Source organism: Scyliorhinus canicula, chromosome 9 (assembly GCF_902713615.1).
Source record: "Scyliorhinus canicula chromosome 9, sScyCan1.1, whole genome shotgun sequence".
NCBI classification, from domain to species: domain Eukaryota; kingdom Metazoa; phylum Chordata; class Chondrichthyes; order Carcharhiniformes; family Scyliorhinidae; genus Scyliorhinus; species Scyliorhinus canicula.
In genome coordinates this window covers 39,531,784-39,548,500 of record NC_052154.1, presented here as the reverse complement: position 1 = coordinate 39,548,500, position 16,717 = coordinate 39,531,784, and the positions used below count along the sequence as shown (strand labels likewise).

General features: G+C 42.8%; 1 protein-coding gene across 4 annotated transcripts in view; it reads right to left on the bottom strand.

Annotated features, from left to right (window-relative positions):
* The window catches only part of ankrd27 (ankyrin repeat domain 27 (VPS9 domain)), a 100,596-nt gene that overhangs the window by 37,255 nt on the left and 46,624 nt on the right, over positions 1-16,717 (bottom strand). For all 4 annotated transcript variants that reach the window (XM_038806561.1, XM_038806558.1, XM_038806560.1 and 1 more), the window contains exons 19-21: positions 14,259-14,318; positions 13,881-14,003; positions 12,682-12,726 (exon numbers count right to left, since the gene is read on the bottom strand). In XM_038806561.1, coding sequence (XP_038662489.1) covers positions 12,682-12,726; positions 13,881-14,003; positions 14,259-14,318 — 228 coding nt within the window. The remainder of the gene's footprint in view (positions 1-12,681; positions 12,727-13,880; positions 14,004-14,258; positions 14,319-16,717) is intronic.

The window sequence follows — 16,717 nt, the reverse complement described above, 5'->3', positions numbered from 1 at the left end:
AATTCGGAAGGGCCAAACCTCCCGACTGTCGCCCACTCTGGAGCACTGTCCTCCTCATCTTTGCCACTTTACATACCCATATAAATGACAAAAACAACCATTCCATGCCCATAAAAAATTACTTCAGTAAAAAGACTGGAAGGCAGTGGAACATGAATAAGAACCTTGACCGCCTGTACCTGGCCAGCTAATGATGGGGGAGGACTATCCACCTCAGCAAATCTCCTCAACTCTCCTCACTAACCTTGTAAAGTTCAGTCTGCGGAGCCGGACCCAGTCCCAAGTCAAACCTCGCCTGCAGCTCCTTCCTCTTCACCAGAAGCTCTGGCGTCAGATCCTCCACATGCCTTTCATCCACCTCCAAACTTTCCTTAATCCTCTCTTACCTCCCTGTCCACCTGCGTCTTGAATGAGATAACCTCCCCCCTCACTACCGCTTTCAACGCTTCCCGTACCACCAATGGTGACACCTCCCCTGTCCTGTTAAACGCAACATAATCCTCAGTTACCCTGCCCATTTTGGTGCAAAGGTTCAGTCCACCAACAACCCCACCCCAGACCGGCCTTTGTGCTAGCCCCTTCATCAGGGCCACATTATGGAGCATGGTCAGAGATAACAATCGCCGAATATTTTGTCTACCTCACCCCCTCCAACAGCACCTTTCCCATCACAAACAGATGTATTCTCGAATACACTTTGTATACCCGCGGAAAAAAATGAATAATCCCTTTCCCTCAGATGTAAAAACCTCTGCGGGTCCACCCCTCCCATTTCCTTCATAAACACAGGTAATACCCTCACCCCACGAGAGGGTTGAGGGCCGAGGCTTAACACATATCCACCTACGATTTCAGCACCGTATTTAAGTCCGCCCCCAGTATTAGCTGGTGCGTATACCTCACACTTTGTTATGTTAAACTCCATCAATGATTGCTCTGTGCACTCAAACAATCGCATTCTGCTAACCTTTTCACAAGTTACTATGCCTCCTAGTGTCATCTGAAAACATCTTTTTTACTTCATTGTCAGCTAGTTTACCAAGTAGCTCATTATTCAATGATTGCACAAAACATCAAGCACAATGCGCACCCTCTAGGTGTTACTTTATTTAGTGTGCCGAGAGAGATCTTACGGATAGTGGTCCACAATTTATTGATGAACTATTTCAGATTGTGAGAAGTGGAATATTGATCACACAACTTCTTCTCGTCATTACCCTAGATGTAATGGTCTACCTGAATGAATGATTCGCACGATGAAATACCTAATTTTCAAATGAAGACTGGCCAAGCAAGAGCCACACACACCAGCAAACAATACCTTTTAAGTGCAATTATTCCATCACTGGCAGAGCTTATACTTGGCAGACCAGTGCATACCAATTTATCTACTCTTACCCAAACTAGAGAGCAAATTTTAAAGCTACAAAATAAGATAACCAATTTGCACTATTAAAGATGCAGGTATAGAATTGTCACGCTTACAGTTTGGCCAACAAGTTTGCATGCAAGATCCCACAGATAATGCACGACAACCAGCTGTGTTGACCAGGATTTATTCAGAACCAAGGTACTATGAAGTTATAATACACACGGGTGCATTGGTGAGGGGTAACCAAGAACAAATCAGATCCATTCCAGCTTCTCAGCCAGCCTATTGCTTTAATACAAGATCCCAAATGCATCTAGGAACAACATCCAAGAACGGCGATCTCTTCCCAAGATGACTGAGAAATTAAAGAAACCTTCAGACGAGGTTACCATCACATCATCTGGGCATGCCAGCAGATTAGCTTGATGCTTTAGAGACCAAAGATACATCAGTTCTATGCACTTGTATGATGGTAACTAAACATGAACGTGTGTTGTAAATAGTTATTCTTCTTTGGGAGGGCGGAAAGTATCTTTCAAAAGGAAAAATGGATGTTGTAATTTGCCTTTTTAAGGGAAGGGAAATGTTTCATGTGATCCAATTGTAGTTTCACTTGTGTTTTAAGCACCGTGTACACATTGCTTCGATGTCTTCAAACTGTGTATAACTGTTCCCATGTGGGTTCATTTATTAGGACTAGGCACAGTGTTTACCCAATCCCCAACAAACAATTGGTGCCTTGGGTCTTGTACAACAAATAAGGATTGTATCATTATAATAACACATTAAGCAGCGTGTGTCTTCTAGGATAGGAAAAATGCATCCTTCACATGTAAAAATTATGCCCTCCTTATATAATTAACAGGAGATCGAATAAGGTGCCCACCATGTTCACCTGTCTGTCCAAAAAGGCAGAAGATATCACACACTTGTGTGTGCAGGCTAAAACTGAGTTTTAATTGGATGTTAAGTAATATACAGGAACAAAATAATCCTCAACTATATAAGCCTGGAGTTTCTGCCTTAGATGCAATCAATGGAAATTCACCATTCTGCCCTGGGGCACCTAGATTAAACAGTTGTCATGTGGAAGCTGAGGCTACTGAATCTGCATTGAAATAAAGATGACATTCTCAGTTTAGAAGGCACTGGGATGTATGCTGGATCTGCAAACTTTCTTTCATGTACGTACAAAGGACCTGGATTTGAAAGTGTCCATGCAATGGACATGAAATGAGACGATGGACGAAGGATGGGTAGGAACTTCATGTGGAATCAGTCGTGCTTTGTGCTGACAATTACTTCAATTTAATTGTTCATATCTGGCTAACAAATTGCCTCACATGAGTCTTCTTGTCCATTCTATGCCCATGAGGTTTTTGAAGAATATCAGATCACAAAGAATCCAGCATGATGACCTGGTACCTTTTTAAATTTACTCCTCAGAAGATGTCTGGTTCATCCCGATAAGGCCAAAATGGTCTCACATGCTCATGTACTTGCTGAGTGACTCAGGCCGTCTTTCGATGACGACTTTACACGGTTTCTCAAGTGCAGAACCTTTTGCTGTTTCTTCTTGCAGCTGCTGGCATTTGTGTTGCACGAAACGTAACAGATCAATTTGTAGAACATCTTCAAGTTCAATGTCAATGAAGTGAACCGGTAGATCTCAGGATATATTTTGGGATAGACCATCTGCTAGATGTATACGACGTGACCATCAAGTTACCTGCCTTGTACCTAACCTCACAGTCGTAACTGTAACCTTTTATCAAGACATGTTGCAATCCTGGCGGTGCATGGTCAATGGCTTCTGCAAAGTCATGAGTGGTTTGTGATCGTCATCCATCATAAATCTTTTGACAAATAGGTAAGATATGAAAATGTCTGATTCCAAACACTAAAGCGAATGTTTCTCGGCTCAAAATTGGAGTAGATGGATTGCATTACAGACAGAGATTTTGAAGAAAAGTAATAGCTTTGCCTTCATGCAGCATGCACACTTTCTGTGAGGCATCGATCTTCAGGATAGTCGTCTCCGTAGGATCATAAAATTGCAATGTCAATGCTTCTGATAACGACTGTTTCAGTGCTTCGAAGGGGTATTTATTGCCTTCATGCCACAGGAAAGGCACATCATTTCTCAACAATTCCCTTAGCAATGAAGATTTCTGAACAAAATTGGGAACATATGGAGACAAGAAAATAACGAGACCTTATCTTGGATAGTTGGCATGGCTTTAATAGCATCGGTTTTATTTGGATCGGAACATATGCCAGCATTGGCATAAATAGAACCAAATAAATTAACTGCTCCATGTTGATCTATTTCAGACTGCTGAACACTATTTCTTCATTCAATGATGCTTACATCAAAAAGTGTAGATCATGCTCATGTTCTTGCTTTCTTCTTCCCACAACACATATCATCCGCAATACAGATGAATCCTGGCCCAGTGCATGTAATGCAGTCCATGTGAGCTTGAAAGAGATCCTGGCCATCAGCCCAACAAACAGCATAATCCAAATGGGGTATGAAACATAGTAAGCTCTCAGGACTACTCCATGAGATATACTAACCAGTAACCATGCTTGGAAACAAGCTGCAAGAAGAATTCTGCATTTCAAATCTCAGAGTTAACTATTCTAGTGAAAGTATTTGGCAAGGACAATGGGCGAAATTCTCCGACCCCCAGCAGGGTCGGAGAATCGCCTGGGGCTGCCGAAAATCCCGCCCCCGCCGTGGCAGAGATTCTCCGCCACCCGGGAAGTGGCGGCGGCGGGAATCACGCCACTCCGATCGGCGAGGCCCCTGCAGTGATTCTCCGGCCCGGATGGGCCGAAGTCACGCCGCTGGGAGGCCTCTCCCGCCGCCGAGGTTTGAACCACCTCTGGTGGCGGCGGCGCGAGCGGGCCCCCGGGGACCGGGGGGGGGGCGATCGGACCCCGGGGGGTGCCCCCACGGTGGCCTGGCCCGCGATCGGGGCCCCCCCGCTCAGACTCCGGGCCAGTGCCCTGGGTGCACTCTTTCTCCTCCGCGGCTGCCACGGCCTCCGCCATGGCGGAAGCGGAAGAGAAACCCACATCGCGCTTGCACCGGTGGTGACGTCAGCGGCAGCTGACGTCACCGCCAGCGCATGCACCGACCGGCGAAAGCCTTTCGGCCAGCCCCGCTGCTGGGGGCGCCGTTTTTTTTGCGCCAGTCTTCTGGTGCCAACCGCTCCGGCGCGGGGCTAGCCCCCAAAGGTGCGGAGAATTCCCCACCTTTGGGGAGGCCAGACCCCGGAGTGGTTGGCGCCACTCACCTACGCCGGGACCCCCCCGTCACGCCGGTTAGGGGAGAATCCCGCCCAATGTTTCTAAACTGCGTTCAAATCTTAAGGATCGAGGTATACTCGGAATGATCCTCCTTTATGACACATGATTGAGCTACTCCAACCTTTATGCTCTTACAGCCTTCTAATAATGCCGTTCAAAAGGCATCTTGACAAATACATGGATAGGATGGGTATAGAGGGATATGGCACAAGGACGTGCTGAGGGTTTTGGCCAAGGTTAGTAACATGACCGGTACAGGCTTGAAGGGCCGAAGGGCATGTTCCTGTGCTGTATTGTTCTTTGTTAGTTTCATTTTATCTAGTTCGACCTTCAATTGGACTTGCACATGGATGCTGCACCTCTGTGTTAGATCCATTGACAGACTTGCATTTTCCTGCAAGTGTAATATTGCAGCTCCCTTTATTTTGGCAAAACATTCTGAATATTTCGATGTTAAGATCATGCACAGAGGTGAGAGGAGTAGTTTCTGAGCTTGATCTGCCTTGGGATATTGGACTGATTCCATGGGTTGCTACAAGCTTGGGATCACGTCACACCACTAGATCTGCAATCTCCGGGCTTTTAGTTTCCACAATGTAGAATATCTGACTCCCAGGAGCATTGATTGCACTTGCAGTCCAGAACTTTGGATCCTACACATGGAATTAGAAGACCGTCGTACACCGAAAGTTGCCTAGTAGGTTTCGCCATGGCTATCCATGTCTGTGGATCCACGTCTTTAAGAATTTGCAGAGATAGTATGGTGGCACTTTCTCCTGTGTCAATCTTAGCCAATAACTAATAGTTACTAACTTTCTTGGTGCAGATAATTTGAACCTTGGCAAACGCTTTGAAAGGTGTGATGGTATTGATTTTCCATGACATTGAGAATGTAAAGCAGGTGTTCACCACTCTTTGTTTCATTGTGCACATCGTCATTTTCTGATTTGTCAACGACCTTGATGGGATGGCAGATGTTGTTGCATTCGGACATGTACTGCTTCAGTATTTAAGAGGTCTCAAATGGTGCTGAACATTGTGCGAACATCAGCAAAAAGCCCCACTTCAGACCTTATGATGGAACGAAGGACAATGATGGCTGGGCCTAGGACACTGTTCTGAGAAACTCCAGCAGTGAAATCCTCGAACCATGATGATTGACCTCCAATCATCCTGTCAGGTATGACTCCAACCAGTAGACAAGTTTACCCTTGATTCCCACCGACTCCACCTTTTGCTAGGACACCTTGATGTTACACTCGGTCCAATGCTGCCTTGATGTCAAGGGCAGTTACACTCACTTGACCACTGGAATTCAGCTCTTTTGTCCTTGTTTGAATCAAGGCTGTAATGAGGTCAGGAGTTGAGTGATCCTGTGGAACCCAAATCGAACATTAGTGAGCAGGTTTGTTGCTAAGCAAATGCCGCTTCCTAGCACGGTTGGTGACTCTTTCAATCATTTCACCGATGATCGACAGAAGACTGATGGGATGGTAATTGGCTGGGTTGGATCTGTCCTACTTTTAGTGCAGAGGATATACCTGGTTGCTGGTTCGTTGTCCTTGCTGTAGCTGTATTGGAATAACTTGGTTAGTCACATGGCACATTCTGGAGCACAAGTCTTCAGTGTGATTGATGGAATATTGTCAGGGTGCATAGAGCTTTGCTGTATCTAGTGCCTTCAGCTGTTTCTTGATAGCACATGGAGTATATCAATTCAGCTGATGACTGACATCTGTGATGCTGGGGACCTCTGGTAGAGGCCAAGATGGATCATTCATCCAGTACTTCGGGCTGAAGATGGTTGCTAGGTTGGGGTGTTTTAGCGACTGTGTCAACAATCGGATTCTACTTAGAAACTGCAAGTGTGGTTGACCTGCGAGGATCGCTTTATATTTCTGCCATCTTTCGGTAGCGCTTCAATTATACATTTTTGGCCTTGCCTTGTAGATCTGTCTGGAATGCTTCAATGGGAATGGATACGATCGCCAACTCAACATTTCTGTCTGCCAGCTCTGTGTTTGAAAAATCACTGGAATTCAGCTCTTTTGTCCATGTTTAGTCAGGAACCGAATGACCTTTGCAGAACCCAATCAGTGACCAGGTTATTGCTGAGTAAGTGCCATTTGATAACACTGTTGGCTACACCTTCTGTTAGTTTGCTGATGATTGATAGCTTGTAAATAATTAACTTCTGAAGCAGAATCATTTATTTAAAAAGTGGAAAGATTTATTCTGCCACACTGAGATTTAACTATATGCAAAACCTAATTGGTCAGGTCAATAACCAGAGTACATGAACCAACTCCTGCAATGTTAAAGGATATAAAACTGCGGTGTCTCTGCTAAGCTGATCTTACCCCATTTTCTAAATTTCCTTTACGCTAATTAAATAGGAAAGCTTGCTGTGTTAAGGAAAGCACAGGAGGAGAGCAGGATATTGAGTGACCGTTCAATAAATTATACATGACCTCCGGCTATCTAATCAGTTATCACTTTTCTTTCTTCTATTCAAGCCCATCAATTCCTGCAGAGTGGATTTCCAGGATTATGGAAAGGTTAACACAAGGCCATCTAATGTCAGCTTTGTCTTCTAATTTTCAGTCTAGGTACCCAATTATAACAAATAACAGTGACTGAACATTTAAGTAACAACTTGCTATTTTAACTTTCACTATACTTTAGGGTCCCTGCACTGACGTTTTTGGATGTTTCAGCTGAGTAATCAGTTGTAATTATATTAAGTAAAATTAGAAGAATAAATTGGAATTTTGGGGATCACTAAGTGACATATCAACTATGTTTTCCATGTTACAACCCTGAGTACAGAAACACTTTGGGGCAACTACTGCAAAATATATTTAAACTCAAAGCTAAATCTGAATTCCACAAAAGAGAAGTCAGTAAAATTCATTTGAATTTATTTATCTGGTGCTGACAAAGTCTAAACCTTGGTACTTTCGTTCATTAAGACTGCAGGGTCAACTGTTGTTCACTTGGCAGAACTCTCCACTCCAGTATCTGGGCTGACACTCCAGTGTAGTACTAAGAGAGCCCCACACTGTTGGAGGGACCATCTTTTAAATTAAAGATAAAACAAAGGGGGAAGCGCAGAGCTGGTGGTGGTGGCAGTGCAGGTGGGAGAAAGTTTCAGAGGCATAAAGGGGAAGAGACCAAGGTCTGATTTTCTGATTTGAGTGACACTGCCAATCCGAGTGGGGAAAGTATTGGCTTGGGACAACCCATGTATATATAAACCTGTATTTCTTTTTACAAAAAAAATGTTTTTTTTCCCCACTGGAACTGAAGATTGTCATTAACATCAGAACCAATCAAATGGGCCAGAGACCAGAACTGAAGATCACCAGAATCAGGTTGGCTGAGGAATAGAAGGGAAGGCTATTAAAACTAAGTGGGTAGATGTTGCTTACTAACATTGCTAATTATGGACAATCTAGAGGCAAAGAAACAACGTATTATAATGAGCTAGTAATTTCTGAATGTCAATTATAGATTTATTTTAGTATTTTATCTGCAAAGAAATTGTATATCATCACAATTAAGGCAAAAATACAACTTTTAATATAATTTTCTTCAAAGGAATAAGAAAGTCTGCTCAGGGGTGTGTCATGTGAGAGTACCTTTAAGAAATGGGTGTTTTTATAGAACTGTAGTGGGTGAACCTTTAAGAAATGGGTGTTTATTACTGCAGTGATGTCAGAATGTGGGTGGAGCTGGGCTGTCTGCCAGCTTTTAGTTTCACTTTGAGAAAAGCTTGGGTGTGTGTCTGTGTTCTTTTGACTTTGTTTCAGTGTTGGAGCTGCAGTCAGCCAGAGAAGTTGTAATGTTGATCTCTCTGCCATGTAAAGACTATCTCTTGATCATTTGGTGAATTCAGAGTTATAACTGTTCTCAGTAGTGAATTTTAGGTATGTTTTAGAGGTTAACTTGAGTTCATAGAATAAACATTGTTTTGCTTTAAAAAATATTTTCCCTTTTTTCTGTACTCCCCATACCACAATCTATTAAAAGTTGTGAATCATAGAACATAGAACATTACAGCACAGTACAGGCCCTTCGGCCCTCGATGTTGAAACCCCTCTGAAGCCCATCTACACTATTCCCTTATCGTCCATATGCCTATCCAATGACCATTTGAATGCGTTTAGTGTTGGCGGGTCCACTGCTGTTACAGGTAGGGCATTCCACGCCCTTACTACTCTCTGAGTAAAGAACCTACCTCTGACATCTGTCCTATATCTATCTCCCCTCAATTTAAAGCTATGTCCCCTCGTGCTGGACATCACCATCCGAGGAAAAAGGCTCTCAATGTCCACCCTATCTGATCATCTTGTATGCCTCAATTAAGTCACCTCGTAACCTTCTTCTCTCTAACGAAAATAGCTTTAAGTCCCTCAACCTTTTCTCGTAAGATCTTCCCTCCATACCAGGCAATATCCTGGTAAATCTTCTCTGTAGCCTTTCCAATGCTTCCACCTCCTTCCTATAATGCGACGACCAGAACTGCACGCAATACTCCAAATGCGGCCGCACCAGAGTATTGTACAACTGCAACATGACCTCATGGCTCTGAAACTCAATCCCTCTACCAATAAACGCGAACACACCGTATGCCTTCTTAACAACCCTCTCAACCTGGGTGGCAACTTTCAGGTATCTATGGACATGGACACCGAGATCTCTCTGCTCATCCACACTACCAAGAATCTTACCATTAGCCCAGTACTCTGTCTTCCTGTTACTCCTTCCAAAATGAATCACCTCACTTTTCTGAATTAAACTCCATTTGCCACCTGTCAGCCCAGTTCTGCAGCTTATCTATGTCCCTCTGTAACTTGTAACATACTTCTACACTGCCCACAACTCCACCGATTTTAGTGTCATCTGCAAATTTACTCACCCATCCTTCTACGTCCTCCTCCAGGTCATTTATAAAAATGACAAACAGCAGCGGCCCCAAAACAGATCCTTGTGGTACACCACTAGTAACTGAACACCAGTCTGAACATTTCCCATCAACCACCACCCGTTGTCTTCTTCCAGCTAGCCAATTTCTGATCCAAACTGCTAAATCACCCTGAATCCCATGCCTCCGTATTTTCTGCAATAGCCTACCATGGGAAACCTTATCAAACGCTTTACTGAAATCCATATACACCACATCAACTGCTTTACCCTCATCCACCCGTTTGGTCACCTTCTCAAAGAACTCAATAAGGTTTGTGAGGAACGACCTACCCTTCACAAATCCACGTTGACTATCTCTAATCAAATTATTCCTTTCCAGATGATTATACATCCTATCTCTTAGAAACATTTCCAAGACTTTGACTACAACAGATGTAAGGCTCACTGGTCTATAGTTACCGGGGTTGTCTCTACTCCCGTTCTTGAACAAGGGGACATTTGCTATCCTCCAGTCTTCTGGCACTATTCCTGAAGACCAAGATGACTTAAAGATCAAAGCCAAAAGCTCAGCAATCTCCTCCCTAGCTTGCCAGAGAATCCTAGGATAAATCCCATCCGGCCCAGGGGACGTATCTATTGTAACACTTTCCAGAATCGCTAACACCTCCTCCTTATGTACCTCAAGCCCTTCTAGTCTAGTAGCCTGTTTCTCAGTATTCTCCTCGACAACATTGTCTTTTTCCTGTGTGAATACGGACAAAAAAAATACTCATTTAGCACCTCTCCTATCTCCTCGGACTCCACGCACAACTTCCCACTACTGTCCTTGACTGGCCCTACTCTTACCCTAGTCATTTTTTTATTCCTGACATATCTATAGAAAGCTTTAGTGTTATCCTTGATCCTACCTGCCAAAGACTTCTTGTGTCCCCTCCTGGCTCTTCTTAGCCCTCTCTTTAGATCCTTCCTCAGCTGAGCTCCATGATACACTTTCGGGTCCTCTAAACCCTGGCCCATAACATGTGATGTTATGTGAAGGTTCATTTTCATCACAACGAGATAGTTACAGTTGCATTTTGAGAAAAGAAAGGTTCCCTTTGTGGGCTTTGTTGGAATATTCTGGTCCCAAATTGCCAGAACTTAAAGTAAAATAGGGAGTGGGTTGGAGTGATAAGTATTATTTAATTTTAAATAAATTAGAGATTTCCATGTTAACATAGAACATAGAACAGTACAGCACAGAACAGGCCCTTCGGCCCTCGCTGTTGCGCCGAGCAATGATCACCCTACTCAAACCCACGTATCCACCCTATACCCGTAACCCAACAACCCCCCCCTTAACCTTACTTTTTAGGACACTAGGGCAATTTAGCATGGCCAAGCCACCTAACCCGCACATCTTTGGACTGTGGGAGGAAACCGGAGCACCCGGAGGAAACCCACGCGCACACGGGGAGGACGTGCAGACTCCGCACAGACAGTGATCCAGCCGGGAATCGAACCTCGGACCCTGGAGCTGTGAAGCATTTATGCTAACCACCATGCTACCGTGCTGCCCAGAAGGTTACACTTTGATACACGTTAAGGTTTTTAATCACACCATATTGCTATGACGTACAAAACAATAATTTGTTAGGATATCGCACAGAAACCCAAAACTATTTTTTAATTTGTACATCAGTGGGGAAAATATATTTCAGCCCCAAGAGCAAGGACAGTGACCAATAGGTATCTTTCATGTTTAAACAAACTTTAATCTAAACACAGAATTAACCACATTATCAAAGAAATATATTTACAATCATTGGTTAAATAGTTCTTACATAAAAAGAAAAGACTTGAACTTATCAACACCTGCCACTTATTCCAATTAAGCAACCCAATACAGTTCAAATGCCACTTATAAATAAAGTTATCAAAACAGGTTACTTGCTTAGCTGTGTAGAGACTTTTGGAGAGAGATCCTTTCAAGAGTAGATCAAGTACACTTCTGTCTTGTCAGACTATAATCCTATGCCAAACTGCTGTTCAACCTAAGATCTTATAACAGACTGCAAAACTACACACAGACCTGGCTGCTCTCATTAATTACATCATCTGCATCCCACTAGGTTCCATGACCTGTTTAGCTAGGACAAAATACAATCAGTCATAAAGTATCTACACTCCAGGGAACCATCCAAAATATAAACAATGTTCTATTAGCCCTTCATCTGTAATCAAGTAAGTGGTTTGAATGAATGATTACCTCACACTTAATAACTCTTAATTACAGCTTTAACAGACGTACTGCTTGTATGTGTTTTAAACTAGGGTTTTTAATAATATTAGACATAAATATAAAATATAATATATAACAATTTCTACATTAATCACCGTCTGTTTTGTGGGTGCCTATTGTCTGACTGTGCTGTAAAAGTGAACGTGAACGCTGGTTTCAGTTTATGTCCATGCATTTGCTGAAAATCTCTGATTTTACAGTCATGTGGAGAAAGTCTGGCATGGTGTGCTTGCACTATAACAAAATATATTTCAGTGCAGGAATACCACCATATAATCACATTAGTAGTACAGATTAAAAACAGTTGCTCTAGGATCACAGCAGCACCAATGTCAACCTATCGGCAGAGCTCTCGTTTAAAAAAATAAATACCAGTGTTTAATATTCTAGATGAAACATTCTTAAAACATCTATTTTCATTAAATTCCCATAATGTTGCTTCTGACTTAAATATAGTCTGGATCAACGTTGGAAAAAAAAAAACTGTTTTAGTTTATATTATTCTAGATCTCAAGGTAAGGTTTCACGACCTATAATCAAAATCTATTTGAAAAAACAAAATCATTTTAAAATCAAATGCCCCTTCTTCAATTATTTTCCAAAGGATATTTTACTGTCTATACTGTCAAGGAACTGATGCATTGTTTAATTCTGACCAAATACATTGATATGCACAAGGTAAATTGAAAAGTTCTAAAAGCAGGCTTAAAAACTAGCAAAGTAACCCCACATCTAGGGTTTTAAACAATTTTAAGATCCAGATTTGACTAGCAGTACTCACCATTTCTACATCTCCATCAGCTATAGCTCGCAATAATTTTTCCACCTGCAATAAAATTGCAACAAACTAAGCTCCTTTCTTTTAAAAATAAGAAAAATGGATTATCCAATTTAGTGAAATACTTTGCAGCAGTTCAGTAATCTGGTAATGGACATTTTAAAACAAATCAGTTTCAATTTTTTTTTAAACGTGAGCAGGTTTGTCATGAAAGCTTTGTTTTAGGGTGCCTAATTAGCAAAGTTTTCAACTGTTTGAAAATATAAACATATATTAACCCGTAAACCATTATTTTTAAAAAATATATTTCAGCTATAAATTTCCATTATTCTCCTTGAAATCTGAAAATAAACTGGCAGTTTTCTTATGGGCTAAATACGTAATTGTACATTGATCAGTCCCATCATTAAAACATTTTCACTTTTTCTTATAAATTGCATCACTAATAAAGCAAGCATTTCCTATGTTGCTGTAAGATTATTTTAAGTCCTCAAGCTCTCTAAATTTAATGGAATGGTTCGGAGCAAGGCGATGGGACAAATATTTCTATGAACAACTGGCTCAGTGATTTCTGGATGACAAAGTATCTCAATTAGAATCATGCCCCATTAATCTGCCTATTTCTGGATAAAAAACACGATGGCACAAGATCAAAATTAAATTTACTCTAATGGAACCATTACAGACTTGTAAAGTACTTCAGTACTTGCATCATTATTAATCACAAGGCAATGTTGAGAATATCTATTGCATATCTGAGATTTTAAAATGACCCTTTATACAAATGTACAAGTTCAATACAATGAAGAAAAGACAGGAAATTACACCTAAGAATTTAACTAGTTTTGGCATTTTATTAAAGTGAAAATACTGTCTTATTATTGGCCATTTCAGAGTCAAGTTAGAGCACTGGTCACATTTACATCAATTTAATTGTATTTGTGCATTCTACAAGCTGATTACATGTTGAGACAGTGAAATAATTATTTAATCTACCTGTGTGGAACATTTTAAAGTAAAATTGGTATTTCATGATTTATCTGGTTTCCTTTGCAAATATGTGAAAGTGAACACTAATTTCCATACGTTCTATATGCTGCTTAAACAAAGCAGTGCAAGTTGGTTAGCGGAACATTAGATTTAGTGGTTGAAGAGACCCATATGTGAAAAAAACTGCACTGATACGATAAAACAGCTTTCACCTCTTTGTATTTGCCTCTCTCTTCTTCTTCTTCATGCTTGATCTCAACCGATACGGAGGAATAAGTGGAAATAGATGATTTCTGACTACCAGCATCAGTGGAAGGCTGAGTAGATCTACCAGACTGCAGAAAGAAAGTAACAATTAAGTTAGCATAAATTAATCAACAAAAATGGAATTCAAAAAGTTAAAATCTGATCCAAAATTTAAATTGAAGGCTTTGGAAAATACGGGTGCAAGCACAATAACTAAAGATGGCAAAGTATATTTGTGTGTTGACATATGTATTTAAACGTTTTAACCCACAAGGATCCTCAACTGCTTTAAACTTGCTCTTTTTCTTTAAAAGTTAAAGACAGACATTGACAATGGTAGTTACCTCTGGCATGCTCTGCCGTCTGTCATTGCTAACGTGAGGAATTTCCAGCAAATCTAGTATCTGTGAGGATACAGAACATTTTTAAAAGACACCATTTAATCAACAGCCAACAACATTGTTCCATTTAGAATGTAGATATAAATGTTTAAAATTTCTCTCCGTTAAAATATTTTACTGCGCAAGCCAAAATATTAACATGCCTTAGCTACACAATAAGGTGCAATATTCTTCCCAGTGATTCGCGTAATTTGCACAATTTTGAACCCCTCCGCCCCCCTCCTCCCTTTTCTCCCTGGTTTCATTCTGTAACTCCCTTGGGTTCCCTCCTCTTACTCCCTTCCCCCTCTGCTCCTTTCCATTGTGTGTGCTCTTATTTGTTTGTCTCCATCCCTCCTCCCCCCCCCATCTCTCTTCGGTATGGATCTAAACAGGAAGAGGAGCCTCAGGAGTACGTTCACCTTGGTCGTCTGCACTCATCCCGCCAGGGAAAGCGAGAATGCATCCCATCTCTGTACCTCCTTTTTAACTTCCTCCACCAGACTGGTCAGATTCCACTTATGTATCAGTGTCCAGCCATGGGTTATCTGGATCCTCAGGTAGTCAAATTTGTTTTGGGCTAGTTTGAATGGTAGTCCCTCCAGCTTTGTCCCTCTCCCGTTCGGGTTCACCAGGAATGCCTTGTTCTTGCCCAGGTTGAATTTTTAGCCTGAGAAGGCTCCAAACTCTTCCAGGAGCTTCATGATTGCTATCAGGCTGTTCTGTGGGTCCGAGATGTAGAGGAGCAGGTCATCCGCATAGAGTGAAACTCTGTACTCTTTGCCCCCTTCCAGCTTTTCGCGTTTCGCAGAGCGATCGCAAGGGGTTCAATTGCCAAGTCGAACAGGAGCGGGGACAGTGGGTATCGCTGCCTTGTGCCTCTGTGTAGCTGGAAATATTCAGAGCTGGTGGTGTTGGTCCGAATATGCTTGCTTTGGGCATTGTACAAGAGTTTCACCCACGAGATGAACCCCGTTTCTAGCCCAAACCGCTCCAGGACCTCAAATAGGTACTTCCATTCGACTCTGTCGAAGCCCTTTTTTGCGTCCATGGAGACGATCATCTTTGGTGTTCTCTCCCTGGATGGGGCCATTATTACGTTCAGCAGCCACCTGATGTTCGCATTTCTGCGACCACCTCTGGTACACAGCTCTCCAGTATCTTGGCCAGAGCTTTCGTCATTATATTCGTATCTACGTTAAGCAGCGAAATGATCCATATTCTGTTGTGTCTTTGTCTTTGAGTATCAGCGATATCGTGGCCTGTGTTAGCATTGGAGGCAGGGCGACCCTCGCTAGCAAGTCTGTGAACGTATCCCGTAGGTGCAGGGGCCAGGGCTGGTGCACATTTTTCATAGACGTCCACCGGGAACCCATTGGGTCCCGGCACCTTCCCCGCCTGCATGGAGTTGATGCTCTCCATGACCTCTCCCAGTCCTGTTGGTGCTTTCAGCTCCCCCCCAGTCTATCGTCCCCCATGACTGGCATGTCCAGTCCATCTAGGAACTGTTTCATCTCCTCGTCTCCATCAGGGTGGGGGGAGCAATTTTGAGGTGTACAGTCCCAGTTAGCAGTCGGCCTCTGCTATTCTTCATCAGGGCTATTTCTCTTGTGGCTGCCTACTTTCTCAGCTGGTGAGTCAATAGATGGTTAGCCTTTTCTCCATGTTCATAAAAGGTCCCCCGTGTCTGGTGGAGTTGGTGTACCGCTTTCCTAGTGGATAGCACGTTAAAGTCCATTTGTCCTCTCCGTCAGAAGCTCTACATTCGGGGCTCAAGAGTACTTCCTGTCGACCTCCAGGATGGAGTCGATCAGTTGTTGCCTGGCCGCCCTCTCTTCCCCGTCTCCATGAGCCTTGTAGGGTATGATCTCTCCCCTAATCACAGCCTTCCGTGCCTCCCAGAACATGGAAGGTGAGACTTTGCCGTCTGCGAGACTTCCCAGTTCTACTTATTAGTAATGCACTCGGCTATGGCCTGTGATGTTTTCTGGCAAAAGGCCTTATTGGCAAAAAGGTGTCCAACCTCCACGTGGGGTGCTGGGCAGTGCCCGTCTTCAACCTCAAATCCATGTAGTGCGGAGCGTGGTCGGAGATAACTATCATGGAGTATTCCGCCCTGACTATTCCTGGAAGCACCGATTTTCCCACTGCAAAGAAGTCTATCCTTGAGTATGCGTTATGCAACGACGAAAAGAATGAGAATTCCCTCTCAACGGGTTGTAGGAACACCATGGATCCACCACCCCCATCTGTTCCATGAATGTTCCCAGTTCCCTCGCCATCCCTGCCCTTTTCTCCAATCTGGGGCTCAATCGGTCCGTCAGTGGGCCCTGTACATAGTTGAAGTCGCTCCCCATAATTAGTCGCTGAGTGTCAGCGTCGGAGATTTCCGCCATGGTCTTTTTTATGAAGTCTGTGTCGTC